The 19,873-nt window shown below is 37.3% G+C and overlaps 5 protein-coding genes across 5 annotated transcripts; 2 read left to right on the top strand and 3 right to left on the bottom strand.

Annotated features, from left to right (window-relative positions):
• Positions 1-1,222: 1,222 nt before the first annotated feature.
• LOC129746012 (uncharacterized) lies at positions 1,223-1,786 on the bottom strand. Its single transcript, XM_055739430.1, has 2 exons — positions 1,743-1,786; positions 1,223-1,681 (listed from the first exon to the last, which is right to left on the bottom strand). The coding sequence occupies exons 1-2, from the start codon at positions 1,746-1,748 to the stop codon at positions 1,223-1,225; spliced, it is 465 nt and encodes a 154-aa protein (XP_055595405.1). The 5' UTR covers positions 1,749-1,786.
• Positions 1,787-2,088: 302 nt separating this feature from the next.
• On the top strand, positions 2,089-2,664 carry LOC129741238 (uncharacterized). The gene is made up of 2 exons (XM_055732951.1): positions 2,089-2,140; positions 2,206-2,664. The coding sequence occupies exons 1-2, from the start codon at positions 2,135-2,137 to the stop codon at positions 2,662-2,664; spliced, it is 465 nt and encodes a 154-aa protein (XP_055588926.1). The 5' UTR covers positions 2,089-2,134.
• Positions 2,665-12,473: 9,809 nt separating this feature from the next.
• LOC129741237 (uncharacterized) lies at positions 12,474-13,067 on the bottom strand. The gene is made up of 2 exons (XM_055732950.1): positions 12,999-13,067; positions 12,474-12,932 (listed from the first exon to the last, which is right to left on the bottom strand). Exons 1-2 carry the CDS (start codon positions 13,002-13,004, stop codon positions 12,474-12,476), a joined length of 465 nt encoding a protein of 154 aa, XP_055588925.1. The 5' UTR covers positions 13,005-13,067.
• Positions 13,068-13,480: 413 nt separating this feature from the next.
• Positions 13,481-14,059, top strand: LOC129741236 (uncharacterized). Its single transcript, XM_055732949.1, has 2 exons — positions 13,481-13,528; positions 13,601-14,059. Exons 1-2 carry the CDS (start codon positions 13,523-13,525, stop codon positions 14,057-14,059), a joined length of 465 nt encoding a protein of 154 aa, XP_055588924.1. The 5' UTR covers positions 13,481-13,522.
• Positions 14,060-17,392: 3,333 nt separating this feature from the next.
• LOC129741235 (uncharacterized) lies at positions 17,393-17,959 on the bottom strand. The gene is made up of 2 exons (XM_055732948.1): positions 17,911-17,959; positions 17,393-17,851 (listed from the first exon to the last, which is right to left on the bottom strand). The coding sequence occupies exons 1-2, from the start codon at positions 17,914-17,916 to the stop codon at positions 17,393-17,395; spliced, it is 465 nt and encodes a 154-aa protein (XP_055588923.1). The 5' UTR covers positions 17,917-17,959.
• Positions 17,960-19,873: the final 1,914 nt, after the last annotated feature.

The following is a 19,873-nucleotide window of genomic DNA, read 5'->3' as shown; positions in this document are numbered from 1 at the left end:
TTCCCTTTTATGTTTCTCTAATGAAAGGTAGGAAAAGCTTCAAACCATTTTGGGAACATTTCGTTCACCCAAATACCCTCGCCTTGAACAGTTATCGAGTATTACAAAAATTAGTTTGGGCTCCCTCCCCTTTTCCTATCCTACCAATGCAAATCGGGAGAAGATTTAAACAATCAGGGAATCATACCCCATATTCAAATATCTTCCCAAGCCAATTTGGTTCCATTTGCTCGAATAATCATCAAGTTTTGCAATAAAAATTGTATTGAAGCCCCGCCTTTTCAATCTCTCCACTGAAGGGTCTCAAATAATTCGCGAAGTATTGCATGAAAAGTAGGCATGCTATACATCGCTAGGCACCCAGCAGTGATGTCAATTGAATTTATGGGTTATCAATGCGAAAAGACATACCTCTGTTAAACAGCTAATAACTTTTTTGCCTAATAATATTCGAAGTTACGGTCTTCGACAAAGTTGTTCAGCGAAAAATTTCCTTAAGAGAATTTATAAATTGGCACAAAAACCATAATCAGGATGAGTTCCACATAATAAACAAAAATATTGTCGATTTTTCAGTACAAAATATTCAATTTTCCCATACAAACCTAAAAGTAGAAATTTACTAATGTAAATGTTATTAAAAAAATTCTGCAAAAAATCATAGATGAGTTTTGGACCAAAGCGAAGTGTTTTAGACCCCAGGGTTTTAGGAATTAAAAAATGACCCCAAATCGACTCAGTCTATTGTAGAGGTAAGCTCGGTCCTAAAGTACTATAATTATCTTTCATCCTTTTCTTGCTTTTCCAGACTATCTCTTGACTACTAGGACGTGGCCTGCGCCGTAATGGACGATTCAAAGAGAGAGCATCAGTTTTGGACATTGTGAATGTGATGTCAATCCCAGATACCATTCCTTTGACCTTTGATCAAAATTAATGGCAACGGTCAATCACGTAGTAGCAACCATCGGCGGAGTGGAACTAGTTCTACTGAGCCACTCCGGCGAACATGGAACTCGAAATATAATCAGCTTTGCTAAAAATTTATTTAGGTACAAATTTAATAAAATTTAGTTATCACTGTCAAAAATATATGAAGCATTTCGGGTTCAACGATTCAAGGTGGATGTGAGTTGTCAATCCAGCAAAGCTAAGCTGGGTCATCATTAATGTTAGTAGTAATTATTCAATTTCATAAAGTTCTTTATTCAATGTATCCCACTCAGGCAACGATCAACTTCTGGTTCACGGCATGTCCAACAAGTGGAGCAACATGAACTGATCCTGGATTAGCAGCAACATACTTGGCAGCAACGACTGGAGCACCATGAGCAACATAGTTGTTGTATCCATGTCCATAACCATATCCGGCCCATGGAAGTCCCCATGGATTCACTTTGGCAACGTTGGCCTGAACTACGGTTGGCTTTGCTCCATACCATCCGTTTCCGTTGATCCAGGCGTTGTCATAGACGGAGTTCACTGCTGGCCAGGATCCGTGAACTTGAGAATAAGGATACGAAACCAAGCCCTTGGTGTTCCATTTGTTCCATTCATTCCATCCATTGTTCCATCCGTTGTTCCAGGAGTTCCATCCCAGGGAGTTAACTGGCCACGAATTCTCGACATATCCGGCTTGTGCAGCAACGGCCAAGCTGGCTACCAGGAATGCGATGAATGCCTGTACACACATACAATCCATGAGTTTAAGATTACAGTTTAACTTAACAACTTGTACTCACCTTCATTGTTTTGGTTGATTGAGTTCAGGAGCAACAGTTCGCTATGAAGTACAGAAAACTGAGTATGATGTCAACTAATCGTGGCCGAGGTTTTTATATCCTTGCACTTCTTTATTCTGTTCTTTGGTCGAAAGTTCCATTCTCTTGTTAGAGCTTTTTCGAAATTGTTTACTGTTCAAAAAAGGCAATGAAAACGTAATTACTGTTTACCTTTTTTACCACCATTCAAAAGTCAACCATAGGAAGTGATTGGATTATTTCATTCAATTTTGCAGAACTTAAATCGATGAACAAGGATATAAAAGCCCGACCAAAGTTCAGTGGACATCATACAAAGTCTTTGGCACTTATAGAAAACAGCTCGCATCTCCAAAAATCAATCAACTTTAACAATGAAAGTAAGTTCAAACAGAACTTTAGCATTTATCAAATTCATTCAATGTATTTTGTTTTCTTCAAATAGGCATTCATCGCATTTCTGGTAGCCACCGTGGCCGTTGCCGCTCAAGCGGGATATGTCGAGAACTCGTGGCCAATCAACTCCTTGGGATGGAACTCCTGGAACAACGGATGGAACCATGGGTGGAATGAATGGAACAACTGGAACACCAAGGGTCTGGTTTCGTATCCTTACTCTTCCGTTCATGGATCTTGGCCAGCAGTAAACTCCGTGTATGACAATGCCTGGGTCAACGGAAACGGATGGTATGGAGCTAAGCCAACAGTCGTTCAGGCCAACGTTGCCAAGGTCAACCCGTGGGGACTTCCATGGGCCGGATATGGTTACGGACATGGATACAACAACTATGTTGCTCATGGTGCTCCAGTAGTTGCTGCCAAGTATGTTGCTGCCAATCCAGGATCAGTTCATGTTGCTCCTCTGGTCGGACATGCCGTGAACCAGAAGCTGATCGTTGCCTAAGTCATTTGAATGTTATAAATATATTTCATTTCAAACTGGTTGTCTACTGATTTTGAGTATTTTATTATAAATTTACATGTCATGTGTTCTGTATGACTGACGTCTGAACCCCTGAATCTGAAGCCTTATTCATTTTGAAACTTATTGATGAATTTTTAAAAAGAGAAACATCAAATACAGCTGAGGTGAAAACCAACTTTTAATGTATGAAAAAATATATTTGATTATACCTTCCAACAGTTTTCATTTTAATAAATTCAAATTTTTTGTTTTAATCTTTTCAAAAATTAAAAATTCGATAGAAATTTTCGATAATATCCGGCAGATAATTGGTTTTTTTATTTGTTTTCGAAATTCATCATCTTTTTGCTTTAATAGAATGGAAAAGTGAAATGTTTAGTAGAAATGGAAAAAGGAATGTAAGTTTCGTTGCAATGTCGAAATCGAAAAATTTAACAGTTTAAAATCAAACCCCTTTTAACAATTTCTCGACAAAAGAATTTCCTTTTTTTAATAATCTTAGTTGGAGTTTAGGGTTGTTTTGTTGTGTACTTAAATGTATAGTACTTTTTAAATTGTGGTACGATTTTAATAACCCAGGTTGACGTTTCGGACAATTTAATATTCCTTTTAACAATTCAACACCAAAAACAAATTTATTTTCAAAAAATGAACAAAAATATTTTGATGGAAAATTTTCTCATTTATGTTACAATATGCAGTGATCCTGGAGTGGCTGCAACGTGCTTAAAAGAACGATGACTGCCTCCAAAGTTTCTCGGATTCAATGCCAATGGGTTTACTTGATGATTGAGTCCATGCAATGGTCCATGAATCGGTCCATATGGCAAACTATTGTAAGCTAGCCTGCCTCCCCAGTTCAAGGAATTGATGCCATTAGGGTAAAGTCCGTTTGGAGACCATCGGGAGGTTCCTGGAGCAATGTAAGGGTTGACGCCATACGGTCCAAAAGAATGATATCCACAATTTTTCAACGGGTTTGGGCCAATGTTGTTCCATACGTTTTTGCCGAAAGGAACGATTGGATTGTTAGGTCCAGCATTCCAAGTATTAACAGCAGAACCATAAGAGTTTTGCCAAGCTGCTGGAAACCCACCCGACAGATGATGACCACAAACTGCTGCCAGGGCCATTGAAAATATGACGAAGAACTGCAACAGTCGAACATATTAAAATAAAAATATTATATTCTGTTATGAGTGACCTACCTTCATAGTTAAAACAAAATAACCGATCTTGTTAATCGAGGAGATGGTTTGCTGAAGGAACTGATGAAAAACTGTGATCACTGAACAAAACGTAGTGATTTTTATACCACCTGATGAATGCTCGTCATGATCACTCCAGTGGATGCCACAGTATGATCACAGACGGAGTTTGATGATGATCTACTAGGCGTGAAATCAATCAGATTTTTTTCATAGACAAATGATAATCAATTAGCTGGTAAAAAATTTTGGTTGAGAAGAAAACACTCAGCATTCAAATGCCAAATTGTTCAAAACAGGGGTTTTCATCTAAATTTGATATCAAGGAAGTTTTTTGTTTTACGATTCAAGATATAATTGTTCAAGATTCTTAAATCAATAGCCTTTTTTTAAAAAAAAAAAACCATTGGTTCAGTTGTTTTGGACTTCTTTAGTATATCCAATAATCAAATTTCACACATAACGGATAATCATTAGAAGTTCATCATAAAATCTAATCCATAGAGTTGGATGATATAAATATGGTTCTTTCTTCGCTGAAAGTCATAGTTCACGCAAAGAGCTCTGTCTGAATATCTAAAACCATCTCTTATTGAAATTTTAATTTTTCAAACAATATGAAAGTGAGTTCAATAAAAGTATTCATTCATCATCCAAAATTTAACTTTGTTCCGTTTTCAGGTTCTAGCAATCTTTTCAATGGCACTGGCAGCAGCATTTGCTCAGTATGGAGGTTTTCCTGGAGCTTGGCCCACTGTCAATGGGTGGAACAACGATCTGTGGAACTCGAATGTCTTCAATGGTTTTCCGAGTCCTTACAACAACAACAGCCCATTCGGTTGGAGTGGATGGAACGGTTGGAATGGTGCCGGTGTGAGCTCTGTCATTGAGTCTGCCTACGGAAACTATCCTTATGGAGCAAACGCATGGAATTGGCCCAATGGTAACGCACAATATGCTCGGACTAATCCTTGGGGAACGCCTTACGGGAACTATGGCTGGAACTACAATAACTACGTTCGGATGCCAAATGCTTCAATAGCAAAACGTGAAACAAAAGAATTATCCCGAGAAAATTGGAACTGAGAATGATGGAATATTGATGACATAAAAAACTACAATAAAAATTTTATATGATAAAAGTTGATTTAAAAAAAAAAGAGTTTGTATGTAAATTCATAAAACTCTTCCATGCCTTGTGTTCAAAGCATAGCGCAGTGGTCCAGGACGGAACTTTATCGTGACAAAATTAATTAAGAAGATACTAACGATAAATAAATGGTGTCTTCAGCAAAACTGCTCATCAAACCATGTGCTTTAATAAACTGAAATCAAATATTAAGGCGTGTCATTTTTGCAAGATTTTCACATAATATCTTTTTCCATTGAACAGATAGAGTCAAACTGTCGTGTACAACATTGTAGCCAACGCCCAGCAATTATTTTTGTAGGTATATTTCTCAACCACTTTGTTATAGGTCTCATATACATTATAGAATAATCGTATGAAACTCGAAAAAACAGCATTTACCCACCAAAGTGGAGGCAATATACGTACATATTTTCAACTTCTGGCTAAAACGATAAGAGTTTACGATTTGGGCGATATTCGACACCATATGCATACATACTGAAAGAATGCAAGAGAGCACTAGTTTTTTCTCTTGATGCATGCGAACCGTTGCCAGCGACACTATTTACTGCCTCTGTTATTGGGCAATTCTTGCAAATACACCATCTGATTTTTAGCAATCTTTCCTTTCGAGAAAAGTTGCTAAGTTGGAAAATCAGCTGGACAAAGTTAGTAAAGATTCTTTAAAAATGCCATGATCCTGGGAGTACCTTATGTCCTTAACGAAAATACGATTGATGTCATTTGCAAGGTTGGTCAGAAACTTGGTTCTAACCTTCAAGCAAGCCAGATTGAATTTACATGCCGATTTTTTTCTAGTAAAAATAAATTGGACCCTCTTGTACCAATAAAGGTGATTTTTAATGAAATTTCGTCCAAAGAAGAATTATTTTTTAAGAAGCGTACCGTCAAACGGGGCATCATGCAACAGCGGGGTTCGATGCAACATTTATATAACACTACATTGAATCAATTTTTAATTTAATATATTGTAATAAAGTTATCTTTTAATGATAACAAAATGATGATGACATAATTTCTCGCATTTTAAGCTAGTTGTCTTAAGTTTTTTATTTTTATGTAAAATTTGAAAAATCGAGCAATAAATGTACGAATTTTAACATTTTTTGATGCCGAAAAAAACTTTACCCAGTATGACGGATCGGCTTGATAAAATTACCTACAAACTTTTTACAGGTTTCCTCATGTTATACCAACATTGTTGGTGTAAACATATTTTTCGAACAATCACCCAATTTTTTTAAATGAATATTTTTTAAATTCAGTTAGGTGTCTGGGGTTAAATGCAACAAAATGCAAATCAAAGAAATACCTTGTAAATTTCGTTTCCATGAGCTGGAATATGAATGTTTTGCATCACGCGTTTGTAAACATTTAAATTTCATTCATCCAAACATTTATTTTTATGATTTCAGCTTGTAGATTTTTTCGTAGTATTATTTAACCCCTAAATGTATGCAGCATTCTTATTTTCAGAAAAAATGTGAAAATTTGTTTCAACAGACCCAAAAACTACTGCAATTGGTGTTGTCATGCGTAATGGTCTTTAAGGCATCGCAAATATATTCAAAACTATGAATTTTCGTACGTGTTCATAAGATTTTTCATTAAAAACTAAGTTTGTTGCAAGTTACCCCATTTCCTAAGGAGTGTGAAAATCGCATGTTTTTAGAAAATTAAAAATAACTGAAGAAACCAATAATTTTTTCAACTACGCCAATTTGATGCCCCAGCACCCTTAAAACTTTTGATGCATAAAGGATATGATTTACTGTGAACATAAGTTTTTTAGAAGCCATTGAAGTTGAAAATTGTTGCATGTTGCCCCAGTTGACGGTACCTTTGGGAAACTAAACTCCACAGCTGTTGACCCGTCTTATCTCGAAGATGGTAAATCTACAAATATAATGATTCGATATGAGCTAACTCCTTTATCGTTAGAATTTCTTACCGAACTTCGAGAATCTCAAGATTTACTTGGCATGAAATATATCTGGCCAGGTTGAAATGGGGTCATCCTTCTTAAAAAAGATAATAATTCTTAATTGGAATATGTCAAAAATAGGGAAGATCTGCACCGTATTATGACCAAGTACGTTTTTACTCCAAACAATAACAATAGCTCCGTTGAAAATAAAACACCTTCACCCAAACGCAAGAGGGTTTAAAATTATATATGTCTCAGGTCTCATGTCTCATGTCTCATGTCTCATGTCTCATGTCTCATGTCTCCTGTCTCATGTCTCATGTCTCATGTCTCATGTCTCATGTCTCATGTCTCATGTCTCATGTCTCATGTCTCATGTCTCATGTCTCATGTCTCATGTCTCATGTCTCATGTCTCATGTCTCATGTCTCATGTCTCATGTCTCATGTCTCCTGTCTCAGGTTTTAGGTCTCAGGTCTCATGTCTCAGGTCTCATGTCTCAGGTCTCAGGTCACAGGTCTCAGGTCTCAGGTCTCAGGTCTCATGTCTCATGTCTCAGGTCTCAGGTCTCCTGTTTCACGTTCTTAGTCTCAGAGCTAAGATTTTCCCAACTTTAAAAAGATTCTGTGTTTTCCTTTGAAAATGAATATTTTCTCTCAAAAACCGTGTTAATTCCCGAAAACCGTGTAAAAAAAGCCTTTTAAAAAAACCGTGTAGAAAAAACCGCGTTAAAAAAACCTAGGTGTACTTTAAATGACTGAAAATTGCTTAAAATCCTAATAATATGGGTATTAGTTGAAAGAGATCAACCAGTAGAAGTCGATTTTCGTTATCTGGATTTCAAGATGGCGGCATCCACTGAACTTTCAAATGTTGAAAAGACTTAAAACCGCATGAAACTCCATCAATATTGGTATCGGGTTAAGGGCTAAACGAGTAGAAGTCGATTTCACTATCTGACGCCATCTTTAAATACAAGATGACGGCTTTCGCTGAACTTTGAAATGTTGTTAATCATTGAAAATCAAATGAATCCCCCACAATATGAATATTGAGAGAAAGAACTAAACTAACCATAAAGAAATCAAAGATGGCAACTTCTGCTGAACTTTCAAATGCTGTGAATGACTAAAATCGCATGAAACTCCCACAATATGGGTATTGGCTAAAAGGCTAAACTAAAAGTCAAATTTCGCTATTAGACACCATCTTGAAATTCATGAAGGTTGCTTCCACTGATCTTTAAAATGTTGTTAATCAGTGAAAATCTCATGAAAGTCCCACAATATGGGTATTGGGTGAAAGGACCAAACGAATAGAAGTCCAATTTTGCTATCAGAAACCATCTTGAAATCCAACATGGCGGCTTCCGCTAAATATTAAAATAATTTTAATTAATTAAAATAAATTTAATTATGAAAATCTAATGAAATTCCCACAATATGAGTATTGAGTGGAAGGAAGAACTAGAAGATGTTGAATTTGGCTACCTGAAGCCATCATGAATCCAAGATAGCGGCTTTCACTTTTCTTTTCAAAGCTATAAATTACTGAAAATCTAATGAAACTTCCACAATACGGGGTAAAAGGTGAAAAGGCTAAACGAGTAGAATTTGAATTTCGCTATATGACGCCATTTTATGATCCAAGCTGGCGGCTTTCGCTGAACTTTAAATGCTGTAAACGACAAAAAATCGCACTAATCCGTAACTATATGGGTACTGGGTGAAAAGGCAAAGCAAAGCCATCTAGGATTTCAAGATGGCGTCGGACAACGAAATTCAACTTCTTACCCTTTCAACCAATACCCCGGTATGTGTATGTGGGTGAAATGTATCATGAGATTTTCACTGATTAACAGCATTTTAAAGATCAGTGGACGCAACCATCATGAATTTCAAGATGTTTGTTTTATGTATCCAACGTTTCAATCCGTTATGGATCTTCTTCGGGGACTAAAAAGTGTCGTTTTCGCTCTGAAATAAATTGCAAGCCGAAATTTCCCTAGAAAAAAGCCACCATATTGGATTGATGATGGCGTCAGATAGCGAAATCCGACTTCTTCTAGTTTAATCCTTTCACTCAATACCCATAATGTGGGGGTTTCATGTGGTTTTCAGTGGTTAAAATCATTTTAAACTTCAGATTTTCAGCGACTAACAGCATTTTAATGTTCAGTGGAAGCCGCCATTCTTGGATTCGGATCTTGCACCTGATAGCGAAATTTTACTTCTTCTGGCTTAGTTCTTTAGTCAATACCCATGTCGTAAGAATTTCATGCGATTATCAGTTTATTACATCATTTTAAGGTTCAGTGAAAGTCGCCATCTTGGCTTTCAAGAACAAATGATTTCAAATTAAAATCAAAATTACTTGACAAAAAAGGAACGAAAATGTTATAGATTCAAGGGATTTGAGCTGTTGAATCAAAGTATATGGGATTTTGAATCAAAGTTAATTTTTTTTATTTAAATGAAAACACTTCGTCGATGGTAAGGAAAATGTGTTTGAATCAAAATTATTTTTATCTTTCCCAAAATCAAAGGAAAAAATCCTTTGTTTTTGCGGTACTTTTCTTGGAAATAAAAAATCTTTTCACTGCGTGTGTACATATCCATTTATCAATACATATATGTAAATACCAACTGAACTTAGTAGTGTCTCAAAAGCACTAATCAAATGATGGTCGCCATGTGAAGAAGAAAATCAATTTGGTTATAAAAAAAATTCAATCAATTATGATCTTGTATCAATTCTTTTGCAATAAAAGTTACAAAAAAAATAAATACTGAGAGATGAAAAGAGCAACTTTAATGGATTTATTACCAAATTATAAGCTTACTTCAGCAATTTTCCGATAGATAGAATGAATAAGTGTCTATAAATCATGATTACTTCGAATGCTTTTAATATTTTTCATAATTTAAATTCTAAATAAAGGATTCATGTGCTATTCTAAATAAACAAGATACATGAGATATAATATGCTTCCAATAGAATCAAGCGAAAGAAGTTCCTACAAACACTATAAAATGTTATTATAAGACCAGGACTTTTTCACAACTTTTTCGTCAAACAAATTTTACACTGCCTAGCTTAGCTTGCCCATCTTATCACATAAAGTTTTTATTGTCGTTTTTTATGTCATCAATATTCCATCATTTTCAGTTCAATTTTTTTTATGGATCATTCTTTCGTTTCGCGTTTTGCTATTGGAGCATTTGGCATCCGAACGTAGTTGTTGTAGTTCCAGCCATAGTTCCCGTAAGGCGTTCCCCAAGGATTAGCCCGAGCATAGTGTGCGTTACCATTTGGCCAATTCCATGCGTTTGCTCCATAAGGATAGTTTCCGTAGGCAGGTTCAATGACAGAGCTCACACCGGCACCATTCCAACCGTTCCATCCACTCCAACCGAATGGGCTGTTGTTGCTGTAAGGACTCTGAAAACCGTTGAAGACATTAGAGTTCCAGAGATCCTTGTTCCACCCATTGGCACTGGGCCAAGCTCCAGAAAATCCTCCATACTGAGCTGATGCCGCTGCCAGGGCCATTGAAAAGATTACTAGAACCTTGAAAAGGGAACAAAATTAAGTTTGGATGATGAATGAATACTTTTATTGAACTCACTTTCATATTGTTTGAAAAACTAAAATTTTAACAAGAGATGAATTTAGATGTTTAGAGCTCTTTGCGTGAACTGTGACTTTTAGCAAAGAAAGAACCATATTTATATCATCCAACTATATGGATCAGATTTCTCGTTGAACTTCTAATGGTAATCCTTTATGCGTGAAATTTGATAATTGGATATATTGAAGAAGCCCAAAACATCAGGTTTTCAAAGAAGGCTATTGATTGAAGAATCATTAAAAATTCTATCTTTTACCGTATAACAAAAAACTTCCTCGACAGCAAATTGAGATGGAAACCCCTGTTTTGAACCATTTGGCATTTGAATGCTCAGTGATTTCTTCTTAACCAAAATTTTTGACCAGCTAGTTGATTATCATTTGTTTATGAAAAAAATCTGATTGATTTCACGCCTAGAGGAACATCATCAAACTCCGTCTGTGATCATACTGTGGCAGCCACCTGAGTGATCTTGACGAGCATTCTTCAGGTGGTATAAAAATCATTATGTTTTGTTCAGTGATCACAGTTTTTCCTCAGTTCTTTCAGCATACTATCTCCTCGTTTAACAAGATCGGTATTTGGTTTTAACAATGAAGGTAGGTCACTCTTAAAAGAATTCAATATTTTTATTTGAATATTTTGAATCATTGCAGTTCTTCGTTATATTTTCAATGGCCGTGGCAGCAGTATGTGGTCATCATCTGTCGGGTGGGTTTCCAGCAGCTTGGCAAAACTCTTATGGTTCTGCTGTTAATACTTGGAATGCTGGACCTTACAATCCAATCGGTCCTTTCGGCAGAATGGGATGGAACAACATTGGCCCAAACCCGTTGATCAATTGTGGACATCATCCTTTTGGACCATATGGCGGCAACCCCTACATTGCTCAAGAATCCTCAAGATGGTCTCCAAACGGACTTTACCCTAATGGCATCAACTCCCTGAACTGGAGAGGCAGTCCAGCGTATGGACCTTACAATGGATTGCCACATGGAGCGGTTCATGGACCATTGAATGGACTCAATCATCAAGTAAACCCATTGGCATTAAATCCGGGAAACTTTATAGGCGGTCATCGTTCATTTAAGCACATTGCAGCCACTCCAGGATCACTGCATATTGTGGCATAACGAAGGAAATTTTCCACCAAAAATAATTCTTGTTATTTTTTTTAAAGTATTATCTTTAAAAATAAATACACTGTTTGCGTTGAATTGTTAAAAGGTTTATTAAATTGTCTCCAACGTGAACCAAGCTTATTGAAATCGTACCATTATTCAAAAAGTAATAAACATTTAAGAACTTACTCAACAAAACAACACTAAGACTACAACTTTGATTATAAAAAAAAGGAAATTCTATAGTCAAGGATTCGGAAAAAGTTGTAAGATTTTCAACTGTTAAATTTTAAGATTTCTACATTTCAACGAAACCTTCATTATTTTATCAATTTCTACTTAATATTTCACTTTTCCATTCTGTTAAAAGAAAACGTTAGTGAATTTAAAAAACAAACACTGATCTGACGTCTTTTATCGAAATTTTGTAGAAATCGTGTTGCACATTTTTGAGAAAGACCAAAACTTTAAATATGAATTCATTAAAATGAATTCTTTTGGGAAGAAAAATTGAATATATTTTTAATATACCTTAAACGTTTATTCTAACCTAAAAAATATTTGATAAATTTCTTGTAAAAATGTCACCAATAAGTTTTAAAACAACGTTCAAAATTTATAAGGCTCTATTTTCAGAGATCGAGATTTCAATCATCCAAGACATACCACATGGAAATTTAACAAAAAAATGACTAAAAATCAGTAGCCAAACAGTTGAATTAAAATATATTTATTGAATTCAAATGACTTAGGCAACGATCAGCTTCTGGTTGACGGCATGTCCAACAAGTGGAGCAACATGAACTGATCCTGGATTGGCAGCAACATACTTGGCAGCAACGACTGGAGCACCATGAGCAACATAGTTGTTGTATCCATGTCCATAACCATATCCGGCCCATGGAAGTCCCCATGGATTGACCTTGGCAACGTTGGCCTGAACGACAGTTGGCTTTGCTCCATACCATCCGTTTCCGTTAATCCAGGCGTTGTCATAGACGGAGTTCACTGCTGGCCAATATCCATGAACTGAGGAATAAGGATAAGACACAAGACCCTTGTTATTCCAGTTGTTCCATTCATTCCATCCATTGTTCCATCCGTTGTTCCAGGAGTTCCATCCCAGGGAGTTGATTGGCCACGAGTTCTCGACGTATCCGGCTTGAGTGGCAACAGCTAAGCTGGCTACCAGAAATGCGACGAATGCCTGTTTCGGAAGGATGCAATTTGGTCAATCAGTTCGTCTTGTGGAAATAATTTTCGTAAAATTTACCTTCATTGTGTTATGGATGGTTGAGTTTGGGAGCAACTGTTTGCTTCAAAGTGCTGCACACTGAGTATGATTTTTGCTGCTCGCTGCGTGACCTTTTATATTCTAGTCGGTCGATTTAGCAGAAAATTGAACATGGAAGGTGTTTCCAATTACTTTTTCATTTAGACTGTGCAATCGTATGACTTTCCAAAAAGAAATTTGATATAAAAAATATTCCTCTTGTTGTTAAAAATTTGTGTGTGTCAAAATGTGAAATAAACGTTCTTTTAAGTGATTTTATTCTTTTAACTAAATGTTATTTTCAAAACTCAGACAATCTCATTGTATTTGAACCGGCATTGGTCATAATGAATCACAGCTACCAAAAAAAGGAAGTGATTGGAAACGATTTTCATCCTTACTTTTATTAGGTACTAAAGCTATGCCCAAGTCTGTATATAAATGGTGGAAAATTCAGCAGTAAACATCACATTCATCCAGTGCTCATTTCAAGTTACAGTCGCTCTTTAGCTCGACCCATCACTATGAAGGTTGGTGACAATTTAAGTGAAGAAATATTATACAAATTCACATTTTAATAATAATTGTTCTTTTTAAAAAAGGTATTCATCGCATTTCTGGTAGCCAGCTTAGCTGTTGCCACTCAAGGCGGATACGTCGAGAACTCGTGGCCAATCAACTCCCTGGGATGGAACTCCTGGAACAACGGATGGAACAATGGATGGAATGAATGGAACAACTGGAATAACAAGGGTCTTGTGTCTTATCCTTATTCCTCAGTTCATGGATATTGGCCAGCAGTGAACTCCGTCTATGACAACGCCTGGATTAACGGAAACGGATGGTATGGAGCAAAGCCAACTGTCGTTCAGGCCAACGTTGCCAAGGTCAATCCATGGGGACTTCCATGGGCCGGATATGGTTATGGACATGGATACAACAACTATGTTGCTCATGGTGCTCCAGTCGTTGCTGCCAAGTATGTTGCTGCCAATCCGGGATCAGTTCATGTTGCTCCACTCGTTGGACATGCCGTTAACCAGAAGCTGATCGTTGCCTAATTGAGATACATTGAAAAAAAAAACCAAACTGAAAACTGAAATACTTCTTAAAAAAAACTCGAATGTTATGGCCTCAGAGGTATCACAAACATAGACGCAGTTATCTATCAGAAAGAAAACAATGTGTCCGTATAGATGAGGTATCAAGTTCCTTAGGGAGAATTGAAGTCGGTGTTCCGCAAGGTAGCAACATTGGACCAATCCTATTTCTTTTGTACATCAATGATATTAGTAACCTGCCATTGTATGGAATACCAAGACTTCTTGCGGACGACACGGCACTTTTTTACCCAGGAAAATGTCCTTATGTTTATATTAAAAAAAATGAAGGATGATCTCAACATTCTGCATAAATATTTTTATTCCAATCTTCTCACATTGAACTTTGCAAAAACAAAATACATGTTATTCCGGTCCTCTAGAAAAACGATCCAATCCCACAACAGTCCAAAAATAGTAAAAAATGTTTTGGAAAAAGGATATAATTTCAAGTATTTGGAAAAACACTAGATGCCACTCTGTCGTGGGAATCGCACATTTATAACTCACACAAAACGATATCGTTGTTTAGTGGCGTTTTATGGAGAGTCAAACATTTTGTACCACGCCATGTAATGTTGCGTTTTTATTTAGCATTTGTTCATTCACACTTGAACTATTGGATTGCGGCGTGGGGTAGTGCTTCCTTATCTCTCCTATCTCGTTTACAAACTTTACAAAATCGTTGTCTGAAAACTATATTTAACCTTCCCTTTCGTCATCCATCAAATTTGTTGTACTTTAACAGCTCTCACGATGTTTTACCATTGGCTTAACTTTGTAATCTCCAAACTTGCACTTATGTCTTTGATAATGTGCATTCTTCTCACAAATCTCAAAATCTCAGGTTTACTTCAGGAATTCGTATTCATAACACAAGGCAGTCTCATAACCTTTTGAGAAGTAATTCTATTAATATTAATGATGACTCAGTGGAATTTAATATTACTAAGTTGATTTCTCAATATAATTTTAACAAAGATCAATATATCTTGAGTTCCATGATCGCTGGCGTGGCTCAGTAGAACTAGTTCCACATTACCAAGGGTTTCTACTTTGTGATTGATTTTGATCAAAGGTCAACAGAATGGTGTCTGGGATTGACATCACATTTACAATGTCCAAAACTGATTCTCTCTTTTTTAACCATCAATAACGGCGCCAGCCACGTCTTAGTAGTCAAGAGATAGTTTGGAAAATGATGAAAGATCAATATCGCGCTTTAGGATCTGCATCCTAGCAAAGAATTTTATTTGAGGAATGGAAGGAAGGCTTCAATCAGGAGACACTGTTGACTAGGGTGATGGTTTTAAAAAAATCTGTCCTGAACGTGAGACAGAAGACATTCTTCAGAAACTAGAAGTTATGACAGTAAGATTTACTGGGGATTTTTTCTTACTACTCTCCTAAAACAATTTCACAGCAGGCTGTGAAGCTTTCACTAAACATGATCATTCAGTTTTATTGTTGATGTTCGTCAATAGGGTTTTTCCTACACACACATACAAGAGGTCTGTTGGACATAGATCAAAGGTTTTTATATGCAGAAAAAGTAAAATTTTTCTAAAATGTTGTATTTTCCAGGAAGGTATGTGCATTTTTTCTTAAAAATAGTCAATTGGAACGGTTCAAATCATCGGGTAAAAAATGGAATCTTAATTTTTTCAGCTTATCTCACTCCAAATCGGAAAACAAACTTACAAACAAGTAAATTAAAATTCTGGCTTCCCAAAAATGTGCTGTACAGCATAAATTTTACGAAAGCCTTCATGAAATACTTTAAAAATCGCTGTCATTTTTGTTTGCCTAACGGCTTACTTATATTAATGTACTGTGCAAAAGCCCAATATTTGAAAATTTTCGTTTCCAACTATAATTTTTATCAAACAAAGAGTGATATTAAATTTTGGAAGCCTAATAAATTAGTATAAGTTTATCTGCTGCCTGATGATATCCCAAGTAACATTTAGAGTTTCATAGCACGCTGCTAGATCAAGATTTGGTTTTATAAGGGGCTTGAGAAGTTTTACAAAACTATCAGTGTTACTTGGGATTGATATAAATCAAAATTCACTCTTTGATACAAGAAACAATGATTGATTTCATTTCAACTAAAATTTACAATAACCAAATATCAGTTCGCCATGAGAAAACCTTGATTGATTTCACGCTAAGAGGATCATCATCAAACTGTTTCAAAGCCAAATGAACCAAGCATTTTTCAAATCGTTTGAAAACCACTGTGCTCTCTTTGTCAATCACAGTTTGGCAGCAGATCTTCTGACGAACAATCTCATCAACTATCAAGTTCTTCTGAGTATTTTTTTCCAATCATGAAGGTAAGTTTATCTAAAAATTACAAAATTGCAACCCCTTTCATGTTATATAAATAAATTGTTGCAGTTCATCGTTATTATTTCAATGGCACTGGCAGCTGTTTGTGCTCATCCTGGTGGAATTCCAGCTGCTTAGAGGAACTCTCATAGCTCAACTTTGAATCCCTGGAATGCAAGAGCTATTGGTCCAAATGCTTTGTTTGGAAGGTTCGGCTGGAACAATGTTGGCCTGAATCCAGTGACAAACCTTCATTGTGGGCCACAATCGTATGGATCATATGGAGTTAATCCGAACACCGCTCATGGAGCTTACGGAGCGTTTCAATACGGCATTAATTCGCCGAACTGGGGAGGTTTTGGAGCAATTAACGGATTACCGTATTCGGCGTATAATGGACAATTCAATGGTCTCAACGCTCGTGTAAATCCTTGGACATTGAACGCTGGAAACTTTGCTTACAATCGTCAGTCATTAAAGCAGATCGCTGCCACTCCAGGATCCCTGCATATTGTGACATAAGTCAAAAGTCAAAAGAAATTCATGCTTTTGTTATTTTGTAATAATGTTGATAAATAAACTGTTTCTGCTAAATATGAGTATGTTTGCATTAATTTTTTTGTTTTCCGAAACTGCTGACAGTTCCAACAAATCATTCATTAAACGGGTTTGTGATATAGTTCAGAAAGCGAGGCAGTTGCATTCTGAGTCGATGTCCGCGAGTTCGAGCATAAGAGTAAACATCGAACACTGTTTAAGCTGAAAAGTTTTTCAATAACTGTCCGCCAACTGCATCGTTGATATAAAGTCGCCAATTCCATAGATATGGTAAAACGGAACAAAAATAATAACATAACTTGGGCAGAAGGCATTGAAAGCAACATTTTTTTCCAAACATTTCTCACCATGACAAAAAAAAAAACTTTTTCAAGATCAAGATATTTTTATTGATCAATTGATTCAGGCAACAATCAGCTTCTGGTTGACGGCGTGTCCAACAAGTGGAGCAACATGAACTGATCCTGGATTGGCAGCAACATACTTGGCAGCAACGACTGGACCACCATGAGCAACATAGTTGTTGTATCCTTGTCCATAACCATATCCGGCCCATGAAAGTCCCCATGGATTCACCTTAGCAACATTGGCCTGAACAACGGTTGGCTTCGCTCCATACCATCCGTTTCCGTTGACCCAGGCATTGTCATACACGGAGTTCACTGCTGGCCAGGATCCATGAACGGAAGAGTAAGGATACGAAACCAGACCCTTGGTGTTCCAGTTGTTCCACTCATTCCATCCATTGTTCCATCCGTTGTTCCAGGAGTTCCATCCCAGGGAGTTGACTGGCCACGAGTTCTCGACATATCCGGCTTGGGCAGCAACGGCCAAAGTAGCAACTAAGAATGCGACGAATGCCTTGAAGAAAAATTGTAATTAATGAACCAGCAGATTTGAACCAATTCGATGAAAATTACCTTCATTGTTATGGTTGATTGAATTTGGGAGCGACTGGTTGCTTTCAAGTGCTGACGACTTTGAATGTGCCTTGCCACTCGTTTGGTGCCTTTTTATATCCTGGCTCAGCTTTGTGAAATGAAATGGAAACTGAAAATCGCTTTCCAATCGCTTCCTCCTTTCGAAGGTTCATCGGTTGACGCCTCAAACCTACTGACTTCAATTTCGCATCCTTTCATTCATTTTTTTAAGTGATGGATTGATATAAATTCACATAGGTTCGTCCGAGTCTACACATTCTCGGTTGACATCTTAATCAGCAAACAATTGCAATTCGACTCAATAGATTAAAATCATGAAGGTTTGTTAAGTGCCTAAAAAGCATTTATGTTGTATTTCATCAAACAATCAATTAAATCTCCTTCAGGCTATTATCACCTTGCTGTCCCTGGTCGTTGCTGCACATTGCGGTTATGTTGAGCCAACCTGGGATTCCGTCAACAACCTGGGATGGAACTCTTGGAACGGATTGAACTATGGATACAACGCATGGAACAATGGATGGAACAACTGGAACTCTAAGAGCTTGGTGTCTTATCCTTTCTCTTCCAGCCATGGCTCCTGGCCAGGAGTTAGCTCTATCTATGACAATGCCTGGGTTAACGGAAATGAATGGTATGGAGCGAAGCCGACCGTTGTTCAGGCCAACGTTGTCAAAGTTAATCCATGGGGACTTCCATGGGCTGGATATGGTTATGGACAAGGATACAACAACTATGTTGCTCATGGTGCTCCAGTCGTTGCTGCCGAGTATGTTGCTGCCAATCCAGGATCAGTGCATGTTGCTCCACTTGTTGGACATGCCTTGAATCAGAAACTGATTGTTGCCTAATTTTTGACAGTATTATGTGAATAAATCTTTTGATAACATTGATTGAATTATTTGCCTTGGCTCTAAATGTTAAATTTTTGTCAGATACCAGATACCAACCCAAAGTTTGGAACACTACCGGTACAAAAACTTAACTTTGAAAGTTCTCTTACAATATAAAAATGATTTTTTTTTATTTTTATTATCGCAAGAGACAACTTTTATTAAGGTGTTTTTCTATGTTTAATTATGGAAGTCTGGTCGGCAACGCTGATCGCTCGGTATAGATCCTCTGGAGTCCGAAGTAAGTCCGCCTCGTCCTCAAGCGGCGGGTCTTCCTCGGTATTTCGTCAACCATTCGAGCCCAGTCGACCTGATGGTTATCCTTACAGAGCTGTGGTGGACGCCGAGTAACATGGGGTGGGGTAGTGACACAGGGTAGTGATCAGAACTCTAGTTCGTTATGCACCTCCTGCATGGTGATCGTGTTGTTAGAAGGAACAAATCCTGAGTCGAGGGATTCCCCGCCCGCAAACATACGTGTCGATTCGTTCGGAGCCGACCATTTCGGTTTTGATTATAGTTTTGCCATGCTTCGTGGCTGGCGTTCAAATTACCACCGAATACCAATCGGCAAATGAAACATGTGTTTAACCAGTAGTGTGTTAACTTACTGTTCAGTTTGGTGAGAATCGTTTGTGTAAATTTACGTGAACCCTTCTATGCAAGAGGTGCTTCAGTGCGTGAAGGAGAATGATTACCGTAGTTTTCCCGAACACTAAGGCAGTACCATTGGGTCTAAACGGCGCTAGTCGACAACAGATGGAGCACAGGGGATGGGTACAGGGTCAGCGTACTCACGTCCTTATAGTGTCACTTGGCATCCATACTGCGAGGCAATCCACTGAACCTTGCGTTTAGCAACAGCGTCAACAAAGATGTTAGTGATTAACAGTAATCCAAGTAAACGCTAACGCGCTCTACGTATCGGAAAATCTTTATCAAATTCCAACTCCATCATGTTCCTAGGAACTCGATGTTTTATGCTGAAAACTGACCGACAGCTTCATCTGGCGGTTGTCTGAAAAGCCTCGCTGCGCCGACAATCCGGT

The sequence above is a fragment of the Uranotaenia lowii genome, chromosome 2 (assembly GCF_029784155.1).
Source record: "Uranotaenia lowii strain MFRU-FL chromosome 2, ASM2978415v1, whole genome shotgun sequence".
NCBI lineage: Eukaryota > Metazoa > Arthropoda > Insecta > Diptera > Culicidae > Uranotaenia > Uranotaenia lowii.
Note: the sequence above shows the minus strand (reverse complement) of the source record. Positions and strands in the feature narration are given on the sequence as shown.